The sequence below is a fragment of the Oncorhynchus mykiss genome, chromosome 11, assembly GCF_057628025.1.
Source record: "Oncorhynchus mykiss isolate SJ-2025 chromosome 11, ASM5762802v1, whole genome shotgun sequence".
NCBI lineage: Eukaryota > Metazoa > Chordata > Actinopteri > Salmoniformes > Salmonidae > Oncorhynchus > Oncorhynchus mykiss.
This window is the reverse complement of record NC_143032.1, coordinates 36,186,152-36,200,085: the sequence shown is the minus strand read 5'-3', so window position 1 is coordinate 36,200,085 and position 13,934 is coordinate 36,186,152. Positions and strand designations below refer to the sequence as shown.

The 13,934-nt window shown below is 42.6% G+C and overlaps 1 protein-coding gene and 1 pseudogene across 2 annotated transcripts; both read right to left on the bottom strand.

Moving 5' to 3' along the window:
• Nucleotides 1-2,258: 2,258 nt before the first annotated feature.
• LOC110535012 (FAST kinase domain-containing protein 3, mitochondrial-like) lies at nucleotides 2,259-5,393 on the bottom strand (annotated as a pseudogene). The gene is made up of 2 exons (XR_016484459.1): nucleotides 4,338-5,393; nucleotides 2,259-2,390 (listed from the first exon to the last, which is right to left on the bottom strand). The product of XR_016484459.1 is annotated as an FAST kinase domain-containing protein 3, mitochondrial-like (transcript).
• Nucleotides 5,394-6,401: 1,008 nt separating this feature from the next.
• mlrn (Myosin regulatory light chain 2, smooth muscle isoform) lies at nucleotides 6,402-11,833 on the bottom strand. Its single transcript, NM_001160663.2, has 4 exons — nucleotides 11,781-11,833; nucleotides 9,220-9,433; nucleotides 8,584-8,745; nucleotides 6,402-6,911 (listed from the first exon to the last, which is right to left on the bottom strand). Exons 2-4 carry the CDS (start codon nucleotides 9,401-9,403, stop codon nucleotides 6,739-6,741), a joined length of 519 nt encoding a protein of 172 aa, NP_001154135.1. The 5' UTR covers nucleotides 9,404-9,433; nucleotides 11,781-11,833; the 3' UTR covers nucleotides 6,402-6,738.
• Between the last annotated feature and the right edge of the window lie 2,101 nt (nucleotides 11,834-13,934).

The following is a 13,934-nucleotide window of genomic DNA, read 5'->3' as shown; positions in this document are numbered from 1 at the left end:
AAAGTGTCGTTTAAAGTTTGCCACAAGCCACCTGGGAGACACACCAAACATGTGGAAGAAGGTGCTCTGGTCAGATGAAACCAAAATTGAACTTTTTGGCAACAATGCAAAACGTTATGTTTGGCGTAAAAGCAACACAGCTCATCACCCTGAACACCATCCCCACTGTCAAACATGGTGGTGGCAGCATCATGGTTTGAGCCTGCTTTTCTTCAGCAGGGACAGGGAAGATGGTTAAAATTGATGGGAAGATGGATGGAGCCAAATACAGGACCATTCTGGAAGAACCTGATGGAGTCTGCAAAAGACCTGAGACTGGGACGGAGATTTGTCTTCCAACAAGACAATGATCCAAAACATAAAGCAAAATCTACAATGGAATGGTTCAAAAATAAACATATCCAGGTGTTAGAATGGCCAAGTCAAAGTCCAGACCTGAATCCAATCGAGAATCTGTGGAAAGAACTGAAAACTGCTGTTCACAAATGCTCTCCATCCAACCTCACTGAGCTCGAGCTGTTTTGCAAGGAGGAATGGGAAAAAATGTCAGTCTCTCGATGTGCAAAACTGATAGAGACATACCCCAAGCGACTTACAGCTGTAATCGCAGCAAAAGATGGCGCTACAAAGTATTAACTTAAGGGGGCTGAAAAGTTTTGCACGCCCAATTTTTCAGTTTTTGATTTGTTAAAAAAGTTTGAAATATCCAATAAATGTCGTTCCACTTCATGATTGTGTCCCACTTGTTGTTGATTCTTCACAAAAAAATACAGTTTTATATCTTTATGTTTGAAGCCTGAAATGTGGCAAAAGGTCTTAAAGTTCAAGGGGGCCGAATACTTTCGCAAGGCACTGTACCTTATTCACACAGGGAATTCAGACCCTTTGCTATGAGACTTGAAATTGAGCTCAGGTGCATCCTCTTTCCATTGATCATCCTTGAAATGTTTCTACAACTCAATTGGAGTCCATCTGCGGCAATAACCAAGCCATGAGGTCGAAGGAATTGTCCTAGAGCTCCGAGACAGGATTGTGTTGAGGCACAGATCTAGGGAAGGGAACCAAAACATTTCTGCAGCATTGGAAGGTCCCCAAAACCACCGTGGCATCAATCATTCTTAAATGGAAGAAGTTTGGAACCACCAAGACTCTTCCTAGAGCTGGCCGCCCGGCCAAACTGAGCAATCGGGGGAGAAGAGCCTTGGTCAGGGAGGTGACCAAGAACCCAATGGTCACACTGACAGAGCTCCAGAGTTCCTCTGTGGAGATGGAAGAACCTTCCAGAAGGACAAACATCCCTGTAGCACCACCAATCAGGCCTTTATGGTAGAGTGGCCAGACGGAAGCCACTCCTCAGTAAAAGGCACATGACAGCCCACTTGGAGTTATCCAAAAGGTACCTAAAGACTCTCAGACCATCAGAAACAAGATTCTTTGGTCGGATGCCACAACCATGGTGAAGCATGGTTGTGGCAGCATCATGCAGTGGGGATGTTTTTCAGCGGCATGGACTGGGAGACTAGTCAGGATCGAGGCAAAGATGAACGAAGCAAAGTACAGAGAGATCCTTGATGAAAACCTGCTCCAGAACCTCAGACTAGGGTGAAGGTTCACCTTCCAACAGGACAATGACCCTAAGCACACAGCCAAGACAACGCAGGAGTGGCTTCAGGACAAGTCTCTGAATGTCCTTGAGTGGCCCAGCCAGAGCCCGGACTTTAACCCGATTGAACATCTCTGGAGAGACCTGAAAATAGCTGTGCAGCGACTCTCCCCATCCAACCTGACAGAGCTTGAGAGGATCTGCAGTGAAGAATGGGAGAAACTCCCCAAATATAGGTCTGCCAAGCTTGTAGCATCATACCCAAGAAGACTTGAGGCTGCCAAAGGTGCTTCAACAATGTACTGCTTTGTCATTATGGGATATTGAGTGTAGATTGATAAAGGAAAAAAACGAATACATTTTAGAGTAAGGCTGTAATGTAACAAAATGTGGAAAAATACATTGTTTTTACCTCTTGAAGATATCGTCGATGTCACTGGCAGGCAATACATATCCATCCTCATCCAGCTTTATTTCCACATCTGAAACAAACATAGGGGCCGGATTTGTCTTTGCACCTTTATTTTCAGTATAGGTATAACCATAACATTGTCTGAAGCATAGAATTAAAGGTTACATGTGTTGTATCTTAAAATGTGCTGTCTGCATTACCTAGTGTGTAGCAGTATGGAGTGAGAACTCTGGAAGTGAAGTAAGCACGGGCCCCTAGTAGATCCACTAGTCCAGTTTTCACATAGTGGTAGAGGTGTCTGTCAACCGGCATCTCCAGAGACCGACCAGGAGTGAGGAAAAACTTGACACGGTACATAGGAAGGAGCCTTGGACCCTGGGGTTAATACAGGGTGTTAAAGGTGAATCAGAGGATAGTGAGCTAGGATTGCAACACTGCAGTTGAGCAGAAGTGGCAATGCTATCATATACAGTTGAAGTCGGAGGTTTACATACACCTTAGCCAAATACATTTAAACTCAGTTTTTCACAATTCCTGACATTTAACCCTAGTAAACATTCCCCGTCTTAGGTCAGTTAGGATCACCACTTTATTTTAAGAATGTGAAATGTCAGAATAATAGTAGAGATAATTATTTCTTTCAGCTTTTATTTCTTTCATCACATTCCCAGTGGGTCAGAAGGTTACATACACTCAATTAGTATTTGGTGGCATTGCCTTTAAATTGTTTAACTTGGGTCAAATGTTTCGGGTAGCCTTCCACAAGCTTCCCACAATAAGTTGGGTGAATTTTGGCCCATTCCTCCTGACAGAGCTGGTGTAACTGAGTCAGGTATGTAAGCCTCCTTGCTTGCACACGCCTTTTCAGTTCTGCCCACAAATTTTCTATAGGATTGAGGTCAGGACTTTGTGATGGCCACTTCAATACCTTGACTTTGTTGTCCTTACGCCATTTTGCCACAACTGTCCATTTGGAAGACCCATTTGCGATCAAGCTTTAACTTCTTGACTGATGTCTTGAGATGTTGCTTCAATAAATCCACATAATTTTCCTCCCTCATGATGTCAACTATTTTGTGAAGTGCACCAGTCCTTCCTGCAGCAAAGCACCCACACAACATGATGATGCTGCCACCCCCGTGCTTCATGGTTGGAATGGTGTTCTTCGACTTGCAAGCCTCCCCCTTTTTCCTCCAAACATAACAATGGTCATTATGGCCAAACAGTTCTATTTTTGTTTCATCAGACCAGAGGACATTTCTCCAAAAAAGTACGATCTTTGTCCCCATGTGCAGTTGCAAACCGTAGTCTGGCTTTTTTATGGCGGCTTTGGAGCAGTGGCTTCTTCCTTGCTGAGTGGCCTTTCAGGTTATGTCGATATAGGACTTTTCGCACCAAAGTACAATCATCTCTAGGAGACAGAACGCATCTCCTTCCTGAGAGGTATGACAGCTGCGTGTTCCCATGGTGTTTATACTTACACACTATTGTTTGTACAGATGAACGTGGTACATTCAGGCATTTGGAAATTGTTCCCAAGGATGAACCAGACTTGTGGTGGTCTACAATTGTTTTCTGAGGTCTTGGCTGATTTCTTTTGATTTTCCCATGATGTCAAGCAAAAAGGTAGGCCTTGAAATACATCCACAGGTACACCTTCAATTGACTCAAATGATGTCAATTAGCCTATCAGAAGCTTCTAAAGCCATTATAATGTTCTGGAATTTTCCAAGCTGTTTAAAGGCACAGTCAACTTAGTGTATGTAAACTTCTGATCTGCTGGAATTATACAAATTATGATATAAGTGAAATCCCGGGTTAAGCGGGTGTTAAGGAGCGCGGTTTGACGGGTCATGTTTTGGAGCACGCATGACTCGACTTTTGCCTCGCCCCCAGCCCAATGAGGAGTTGCAGCAATGAGACAAGATTGTAATTGAAATTGGGAGAAAAAGGGTACAACACAAAAAAAACATACCAAACAAAAACATTTCTTTCAATGTTTAACAAACCATATAACTATGCACAATGACTAGCTTTTATCAATTTCCAGACATTTTTACACAAACACATTTACAGGAAGAACTGTGCAGATACAGTTTGGTAACAGAATAAAATTGATTTTACCGTAATTATGTTATCAAACTTTAAATATTTTTTTATTTCATTTAATGTGTAAATTGTTCAAAGTAGTCATTGTGCATAAAGTAGTATTGTTTGTTAAACTTTGAAATCAGTGGTTTTTGTTTGGTATACATTTTAAAGTGAGTCTCAGCATAATTCCGTTACAGTGGAATTGCCCTGTGGGCTTATCAATGAGAGTACCTTGTAATTTCTGGAGGAAGTAGAGGTTGAAGACCTTGGACACAAAGTTGACAGGGAACCTCTCTACCAGGATGTAGGAGTGCAGCAGGTTGAGGAGTACTGCATCACCTTGGTAACTGTCTGGGTGGGAAGTAAAAGCCATCTAAAGCACGTGTCTCTCCATGACCTCCACCAAGAAGGAGTGTGCGTAGCGTTTAGGAGGTCCTGGTAGCTGCCCTCCTCTCCTACTCCTGCCTGCAGCAGTCAGTATACAGCAGTGAGCTCTGCTAGGCTCCACTGGCCTGGCTCCTGCCTCTGTACCTGCTCCAGCATCCCACAGCCCGGGCCCTCCAGGGCCAACAGTGCCTGGCCAAAAGTGCACAGCTGTCCCACGCTCATCTGGCTCCCATCCAGCCGCTCCTGGCACTCTGATACCAGCCTCACCGCCAGCCTGCTCCAGGGGTCCACGTAGAGGTATGTGCAGGCCAGCAGGGCAGAAACCAGCCCGGTCTCCTTCAGACGCCTACTCTAGCTGGCAGCACAGCACACTGAAGGGTCCTTCTGGGTCAGCCACGCGGTGCAAGGCTGCCATAGTGTCAGACGTGATCGCCACAGTGCAGAGGAGTGCAGGACCTGTCTGGAGGAAGAGCAACTGCCAAGGCGGTCCAGGAAGGCTTTCTCTTCTGCGACAGTGGGTCGGTGCAGCTGGCCGACTGACCCAGTGGCGTAGAAAGAGTCCTTGGCAATGGTGGACTAACTCATACAAGCTGGCTGACTGAGTCTGCCAGCGGTCTCTGGATACAGCGATCCGCCGAGGTCCAAAGGTACGCCACACACAGGGGCTCCCCTACGAGAGCACACAGAAGTCTGGAGATGCGACCCAGCCCACCTGGAGGACTGAGGTGTGCCCTTGTCTGCCCGAGTAACTGAAGCCTCTGGATCACCTTTAAAGCCATGGTTCTGTTCCAGGACTCACCAGGTGGTTCCAACCTGCATGAGTATGAGAAAAGATGAACCTTCAAAGCCCTGTTAGTTACCAGAACACCCTGAAGGCACAGTGAGGCCAAAACATTGTTCTTTTACCCAATAAATTACTGGGAGATAGTGTGCAACTCTTTTAGTTTAGTTACCAGAATCACTACAGTAAAAAACTATGGTGATGTGAAATATTTATATTGGAGTCAAGTGTTTTCCATAAACACAGGTTCATGGAATGCCCCATTCATTTTGATGTTAATTAACCTTTGCTTGCTGGTGATCAAACCACAAGCAACATATGACTAAACATACCATGACCTAGCCATACTGTTACAAAATTAATACAAATGTCAGCTTTTACAGTGCAACCCATAAACAGGTGATGCTGCAAAACACGTGTAAGATCTAGCCACCGGTCCAGCGTGGTTCTGTAATGAAGGTGCTCAGTAGTGATTGGCCCCTTTAACTTAACATTTTTCACTAAGCCACTAGGGGGCACTACAACGCCAGAGTTAAACACTCACTGAAGTTAGAATATGTGTGAGAAAGTTAATGTAAATGTCACTAAATATGGCAACAAAATTGTCAAAACAGTTAAGTGCAAGCAGTAATGATTGTTAATAAAGCAAATGTTACAGTCTGGTTTGGTCTTTGCTGTAACAGTGCCAGATGATTGACTGCTGCTCTGTGCATCTTTAGGAATTTAAAAAAATTAACTGATGATGAGGATCTGATACATTAGTTTAGTATCTAGATAACATCCAGGCTGCATTTACACAGGCAGTTTAATTTGGATCTTTGGCCAATCCTTTTTCCTAGATATTCCTCTGAAATGTGTGGTTGCCATCTTTAAGATGGCTGTATATAAAGTTAACCGATTTTAGTATTATCTAGGAATTTCAAACTAACCCGTCACTGTAACCCTCTTCGACACGTCCACACACGCTAGGTGGAAAGGGTAATGACTGAGAAAATTCCTTGTTGGGAAATAACATACCAGCACAGGAGGAAGGGAATCATCAGCTTACTAAACATAGCATATTATTTCAACAGTTAATTCATGATTTAAATAGGGTAAATAACAGAGCAATATACAAGTTGATAGTCATTTATTTAAAGCTTATATTTATTATAAAATGTAAAAATTCAGCTAGACCAGACCATTTGAGTAGCATAGGAGCTTGCTTCCAGAGTTGCATTTTCCATTTCACGTCACAGACAAGTACATTGTTTTGCAAATTCACCATCACCCGCTACAATTCTCAATACAGATGTGCAAATCTGTCAGTATTGAAATGGGACCTCAGATACAGTCAAAGCCATTGTTTCACCTTGCTAAACATGGATTTATTAGAGCTGAGACATGCAGCAAGATGGTCTAGCTGGGGGTAAAAGAGTAGAGGGGTCAGAGAGAAACCATAATACGACTGGCATGGCTGTGGCCTTAATCATCCTTGTCCTTGGCTCCGTGTTTTAGGATGCGTGTGAACTCCACATAGTTGAAGTTGCTCTTTTTGTCAATGGGTGCCTCCCTGAAGAGCTCGTCCACCTCCTCGTCTGTGAAGCGGTCACCCATTGTGGTCAGCAGCTCTCTGAGGTATTCCTCCTGGATGACACCTGAGGACAGACAGGGTGATGCAGTGAGACAGGTATGCGAAAATGCCCATGTCATGGTTACTCCCATCGGGTGGTGATGCATGGGTTATTCATTTGTTGACTCACAACCAACCCATCAACATTTATTTTTAAATGCCAAGCATCTGGCCAACCCAATATGAAACAATAACATTAACCAAGACATTTTATCGAAGTTGACAGAAGCATATTTCTGTATTTACAATCCACAGCCCGCTCAAGGGTGATATTCTGAAATTAAATTTCGGGGTAGGGATACTAAAGGAATAAAACAAAAATGCCCAATGTGTATTTGTAAGCATGGACCCGAGCCCTCACCTTTTAGCCTAGTAAATTTATATGACAAATAAATAAATAAAGTATTTACAATTGAAAGTAAACAAATATTTATGTTAAAATACCCATTACACATTGAATGGCAGCATTTGCATTCCAAACTGTTTTTCCACACTATTGTATTTAGAAATGTGCGAAATGATAACTGACAACCAACCAACCATAGACATAACCCATCGATGGCAGTTCCCATTCAAATCAAGACTGGCAGCCATGGGTAGTTTTATTAAAATTGCTAGGGTTGGAGGTTCCAAACCCATCTATAGATATGTCTATGGCCACAACGTGTTCCACAGATAGGAGCGAAAGGAGTGGGAAAAAGCACACCAAAGACAGCATTAAGTAATAAACACAGCAATTCTACAAGCCCATTTAACACCATAGCCGTCTGTCATTTTGAAATCAGCACAAATTAAAATGACAGTGGCCCATGGATTTATGTTTCAACATTGTCTCAATGAAGAGTTTGGTGTTCGACTAGCCATGTGCAACATGCACCCGCAATTCATTACAAGCCTGCTAGAAATACAAGAATTTCAGGTCAGGCTTCAGCCATAGTACAATGGATATTGCTCATCCATTGTAGTATGGCTGAACACTGACCTGGAATGTGTAGCTAACTGAAGCTGGCTAGCTTTATAAAATCCTGAGTAAATCTAGCTTGCTTCATAGTATACACCTCTGGTTTAATCATTTTGGGAATAAACCCCTGGGAGTCATGGTTTACCCACCGGACCCGATGTTACTGGGACAGCCCAAAAATCCAGTCTATGCAGCTAAGACAGAGACTCCTCAGGAATTGTATCTTCATCAAGAACCCCACAAACACATTCTCACCCTTACCGGTCAGGCAGATGGCATCTAAGAATGACGTCTGATACCAACAGGCTCAGCGAGCTTCTATCCACAAGCCTAATGCTGAGCACTTGAACCGGACTGAGCACCTGCTCTGATTCTCTGCACCTTAGCACGCACACTCATGCTACACACCACAACTGCCACGAGACCAATTATACTGCTCAATTTACACACTAGCCCCCCACTACACGTGAAAATATTGGACTATAAATGGCACCTTCCTGTGTAACTTACACTTTATTCTACTGCCATTTACTTGTCATTGTTGCATTGTCGAGAAGGAACTTGCAACTTAGCATTTTGATAGACCAGGACTAATAAAACTTAAGTTCTCTACACAACTACAGCATCCATTATCAGTCTACAACAGTATGAATCAATACAGGCCGACACTGACAAAATTCCTTTCCACTTGGAATAATTCCTTGAAGAAAAACCCAATGATTTGTTATAGGCTTACCTGTGCCTTCTTCGTCGAAGCAGGCAAAAGCGTTTCTGATGACATCCTCAGGATCTGTGCCGTTGAGCTTCTCTCCAAACATGGTGAGGAACATGGTGAAGTTGATGGGCCCAGGCGCTTCAGTCATCATAGCCTCCAGGTAGTCATCAGTCGGGTTCTTCCCTAAAGAACAAACAGTGCCACATTAGAACAGATTGTATTCAACTCCCTGTTAGTTTTACAATAATATCAGCATAAATTGTTTCAATCCTATAAAACAATGGTAACAGGGTAGTAGGGAATGTTGGACAAATGCATGTTCTTTGTGAATGCACGACTGTTTCAATGGAATGCCTCTTCTAAAACCAACTTACCAGGTGGGAGACAAACCCAACCTTAGCCTGGGGGTAAATATACTGCATCACCTCACATAACCTAAACCCTTTCAGCAAGACGGACTGGGTCCACAAACAATACAAAGTTTAACGCTAAGCATTGAACAAAAGAGATATGCAATCATTTAAAAGGGAGTCCAACACAAGCACACTCAAGAGATATCACAAATCATCCAGTGCCTCAGTTTCACATTAATTCACTCAATGTTCAAGAGAAAACCATGGACAGATTTCAGCTCAGCTAAGGGCTTCAGAGACACACCTAGTGAGGCAAGCATGTCATGCAGGTCCTCCTTGTCGACAAACCCGTCGCGGTTCTGGTCGATCATGTTGAAGGCCTCTTTGAACTCCTGGATCTGAGACTGGTCGAACATGGCGAACACATTGCTGGTAGCGCGCTGGGGACGCTTCTTGGTGGTCTTTCCCTTGGCCCTTTTGCTCGACATTTTGGCTGTTTTGTGTGTTTACCTGCGAGGCTGAAAAGAGAATATTCCTGAATAAGAACACAGCACCAGATGTGTAAAATCCTAAAAAGTGACTTACCCTTTCAATCAGACTTATAAATAGTGTGATGTCAATGAAGTTCAATTCTAGGGACATTAACATTTGAGGATACATAAGGGTCTACAAAAACAAACAGGGAACCTGGCTCATGTCATTACCCAAAATAAGATTTGACTAGTCATGCCCAGCTTTGTGGCTATGGGCTAATCTAAGTCGGACTCTCGCAAATTATTCCCCGGAGATGTGTCCTCACTGTGCTATAAATGGAAATGTTCTACTGCTGTGAAGGTTGTTTCTAGCTGTTCCCTTTGCACAGGATAAGAAAAACTACAGATGTGAGAATTCCCTTTTCAGGCAAGTTCAACACCGTCTTATTCGAAGAGTTAGAAGGCCCCTGCCTCGAATATGCCTCCCTTCCTAGCAAGTAAAAGGGAGCCAGTGGTCCATGCCATTGATTCACTATTATGGCAACACAGCTGGATAAAACCGATTCAGTGACCTAATTTGAGGTTGAACAATGATAGGGGGACTGAATTCAGGCTGAAGTTCTTTCCAAGACCACATATCCTTTTCTATTGAGGGTAGGTGAGAAATCTAGTGACAGTCTAGGCATCATTAACATTCTATATAATATTTTGAGAAATAACTTAAGGGGAAAAAAAATCTCATGCCAAGTTAGGGCTACGTCAAATATGGGGCCAAAAACTGCTGCCAGCTGTTAATACTTGCACAACCTAAAGTAATGTAGGTAGTAGTATCGTAGAAATTAACATTAAGCACAAATATCAATTTACACAAATTTGGAATGACTGAGCAATATGCGACAGATAGACAGCTGACGTTAGGACTTGTCCTGAACAACATTAGCATGAACAACAATACTGGAATCTGCAGTTAGCCTTCAAAATAAAAGACACCCATTGAAACTGATGCAAACAGCCACAACTGATCATGCCACAATAGGACTAGATAACGCCAAACAAGGTTTGAACGTTATAGATAGTTATAATTTGACAAAAATGAAATCATGATCTAGTCCCACTGCATTTGAATACAGAATTTCATTGGGGGCATACTTATAAGCACTCTACAGACTAACCTATGAATTGTTCTCCAATGAAATGGGGTATCAGCCTACCCAGTGACAGAACACAACTTTGTAGATTTTACACAAATATTAGCGTCTTAGCTCTTATTGCCGGACTCTGAAACAGCCACTGGAAGTCATGCTAGCAGATACCCATGGACTTTCAGTCATTGCGCTAACACTAGTTAAGAGGTAGTTTCATGAGCAAATGCCAACTTCCTTCATACTGGACCGACATAAAATTGGAATCCACAAGTTAATCTGACCCATTGCAGAAATCCTGAAGTACCCCAGTCAGCTTATGTGTATGGAACAATATTGCGATGTACACCCTAACCTATGTGCACCCATGAAATTGGTTATCACCCTACTCAGAACTATGTAGGGTTTCCACAAGTATTTGCATCTTAACTCTTGTGGGACTGAAATCAGCTAAATTAAGCTCAGTCAACCAATGTGCATTCCACAGTCAATGTCCGGCTATAAGAGCCAAGACGCTAACATGTGCGTAAACTCTATAGTTGTGTTCCTTGAGTGTCACCTAGTAGGCTGATGACCCATTTCATAGGTGCACAACACAGACTGTACAGTGCATAAAAGTATGACCTCAATGCAACTCTGAATTAAAATACACCCACAGCGCGATTTCAGGTTTTATTTTATGGGGTCAAACTAACGGTAGCTTGTTGAACTTAACATGCCAACCTTGGGTAGGTAGTATGAGCAAGTCCAATTGTGTCACGATTCCACAATTTTTATCCGTTTGCATCAGTTTCAATGTGGAACTTTTATTTTGAAGGCAAACACCGATTCCACTGTTCACGCGGGTCGTAACACACTGGTGACGTTAGCGACATTGTTGAGATAACATTACGAATCCCAGGACGTCCGCTACGCTAGTTACTTGGTTTTGGTACACATTTGCGTCGTTATAATAATACTTACCCAGCTACCGTACGGTCTGTTATGTAATTTAAAACGATAAATGTGCTAGTTAGAACGAAATGTTAATTTCTCCCCATGCAGGAAATACTGTAATTTTGGCAGCTAACAAGCCAATATAGCTAGCTTGCTAACCCCGCTAGCTAAATCAGCCAGAAAACACATACATTGATAGTAACACACGTGTAGCTTCGACATTTTAAGCTATATAACTGGCAGTTCAAAAGTAGCATGAAATTAACAAGTGAAATAATACTTCTTACGTTCAAATAAGCATATATAAGACCTACCTAATTGCGAAAAATTGGATAGTCAGGCTGCCCTCTCTCTCAACCACCGCCCTAACTTCCTAATAATGGTTTCGCACAGGAAATGCAGGCCAAACCAACTTCGGGATATGGGGAGGACTTTACAATGTCTAAATCATTTTATTTGTATTCAATTATATTTTGCACCGTACAATAAAATATATATTTAGATATGTCTTTAATGTTTTTTTTTAGCTTTGACTATACATAGTTTATGTAAATGCTCGTAAATCATTACATTTTTACTTTGGTAAACCCCCACGAGGTAATGGTGTTTTCTCAAAAGACATTCTTGACATATGCCCAAATACGGAGAAAATAAATGCATCTTCCTGTGCCTAATCATGAGTAAGATAACGTTGATTTGGTGACACGATTTTAATTATATTAAAACTCGAATTTCACAAAACATATACAAAAATAGAGTGATTATAGTTAAGCCATTTTCAACACTTCTACACTAGTTGAGCCCCACCCCCTTGTCATAGGCCAAAGGAACAGCAAACATAATTATTATTACTTATTTATTTGTACCTTTATTTCACCTGGCAAGTCAGTTAAGAACAAATTCTTATTTACAATGATGGCCTACCAAAAGGCAAAAGGCCTCCGGCAGGGACGGGGGCTGTGATTAATAAATATATATATAAAACTCAGCAAAAAAAGAAACATCCTCTCACTGTCAACTGTGTTTATTTTCAGCAAACTTAACATGTGTAAATATGTGTATGAACATAACAAGATTCAACAACTGAGACAAAAGAAGTTCCACAGACATGTGACTAACAGAAATGGAATAACGTGTCCCTGAACAAAGGGGGTGTCAAAATCAAAAGTAACAGTCAGTATCTGGTGTGGACACCAGCTGCATTCTGTACTGCAGTGCATCTCCTCTTGGACTGCACCAGATTTGCCCGTTCTTGCTGTGAGCTGTTACGCCACTCTTCCACCAAGGCACCTGCAAGTTCCTGGACATTTCTGGGGGGAATGGCCCTAGACGCCACCCTCCGATCCAACAGGTCCCAGACGTGCTCAATGGGATTGAGATCCGTGCTCTTCGCTGGCAATGGCAGAACACTGACATTCCTGTCTTGCAGGAAATCACGCACAGAACAAGCAGTATGGCTTGTGGCATTGTCATGCTAGAGGGTCATGACAGAATGAGCCTGCAGGAAGGGTACCACATTAGGAAGGAGGATGTCTTCCCTGTAATGCACAGCGTTGAGATTGCCTGCAATGACAACAAGCTCAGTCTGATGACGCTGTGACACACCGCCCCACCATGATGGACCCTCCACTACAAATCGATCCCGCTCCAGAGTACAGGCCTCGGTGTAACGCTGTCTTAGGCGTCTCACAGTACGGACATTGCAATTTATTTCCTTGGCCACATCTGCAGTCCTCATGCCTCCTTGCAGCATGCCTAAGGCACGTTCACGCAGATGAGCAGGGACCCTGGACATCTTTCTTTTGGTGTTTTTCAGAGTCAGTAAAAGGCCTCTTTAGTGTCCTAAGTTTTCATAACTGTGACCTTAATTGCCTACCGTCTGTAAGCTGTTAGTGTCTTAACGACCGTTCCACAGGTGCATGTTCATTCGTTGTTTATGGTTCATTGAACAAGCATGGGAAACAGTGTTTAAACCCTTTACAGTGAAGATCTGTGAAGTTATTTGGAGTTTTACAAATTATCTTTGAAAGACAGGGTCCTGAAAATGGGACATTTTTTTGTTGTTGCTGAGTTTATATAAATATAGGACAAAACACACATCACTACATAAAGAGAGACCTAAGATAACAACATAGCAAGGCAGCACACATGACAACACAACATGACAACAACATGGTAGCAACACAACATGGTAGCTGCACTAAACATGGTACAAACATTATTATGCACAGACAACAGCACAAAGGGCAAGAAGATAGAGACAACAATACATCACGCAAAGCAGCTACACCTGTCAGTAAGAGTGTCCATGATTGAGTCTTTGAATGAAGAGATTGAGATAAAACAGTCCAGTTTGAGTGTTTGTTGCAGCTTGTTCCAGTCGCTAGCTGTAGTGAACTGAAAAGAGGAGCGACACAGGGATGTGTGTGCTTTGGGGACCTTTAACAGAATGTGACTGGCAGAACGGG

Coding starts and splice junctions, on each gene's coding strand:
- mlrn (NM_001160663.2), bottom strand. CDS start 9,403: ATGTCGAGCAAAAGGGCCAAGGGAAAGACCACCAAGAAGCGTCCCCAG. Junction 8,746..9,219: donor TGACATGCTTGCCTCACTAG/GTGTGTCTCTGA, acceptor TTTGTTCTTTAG/GGAAGAACCCGACTGATGAC. Junction 6,912..8,583: donor CTTCGACGAAGAAGGCACAG/GTAAGCCTATAA, acceptor GTCTGTCCTCAG/GTGTCATCCAGGAGGAATAC.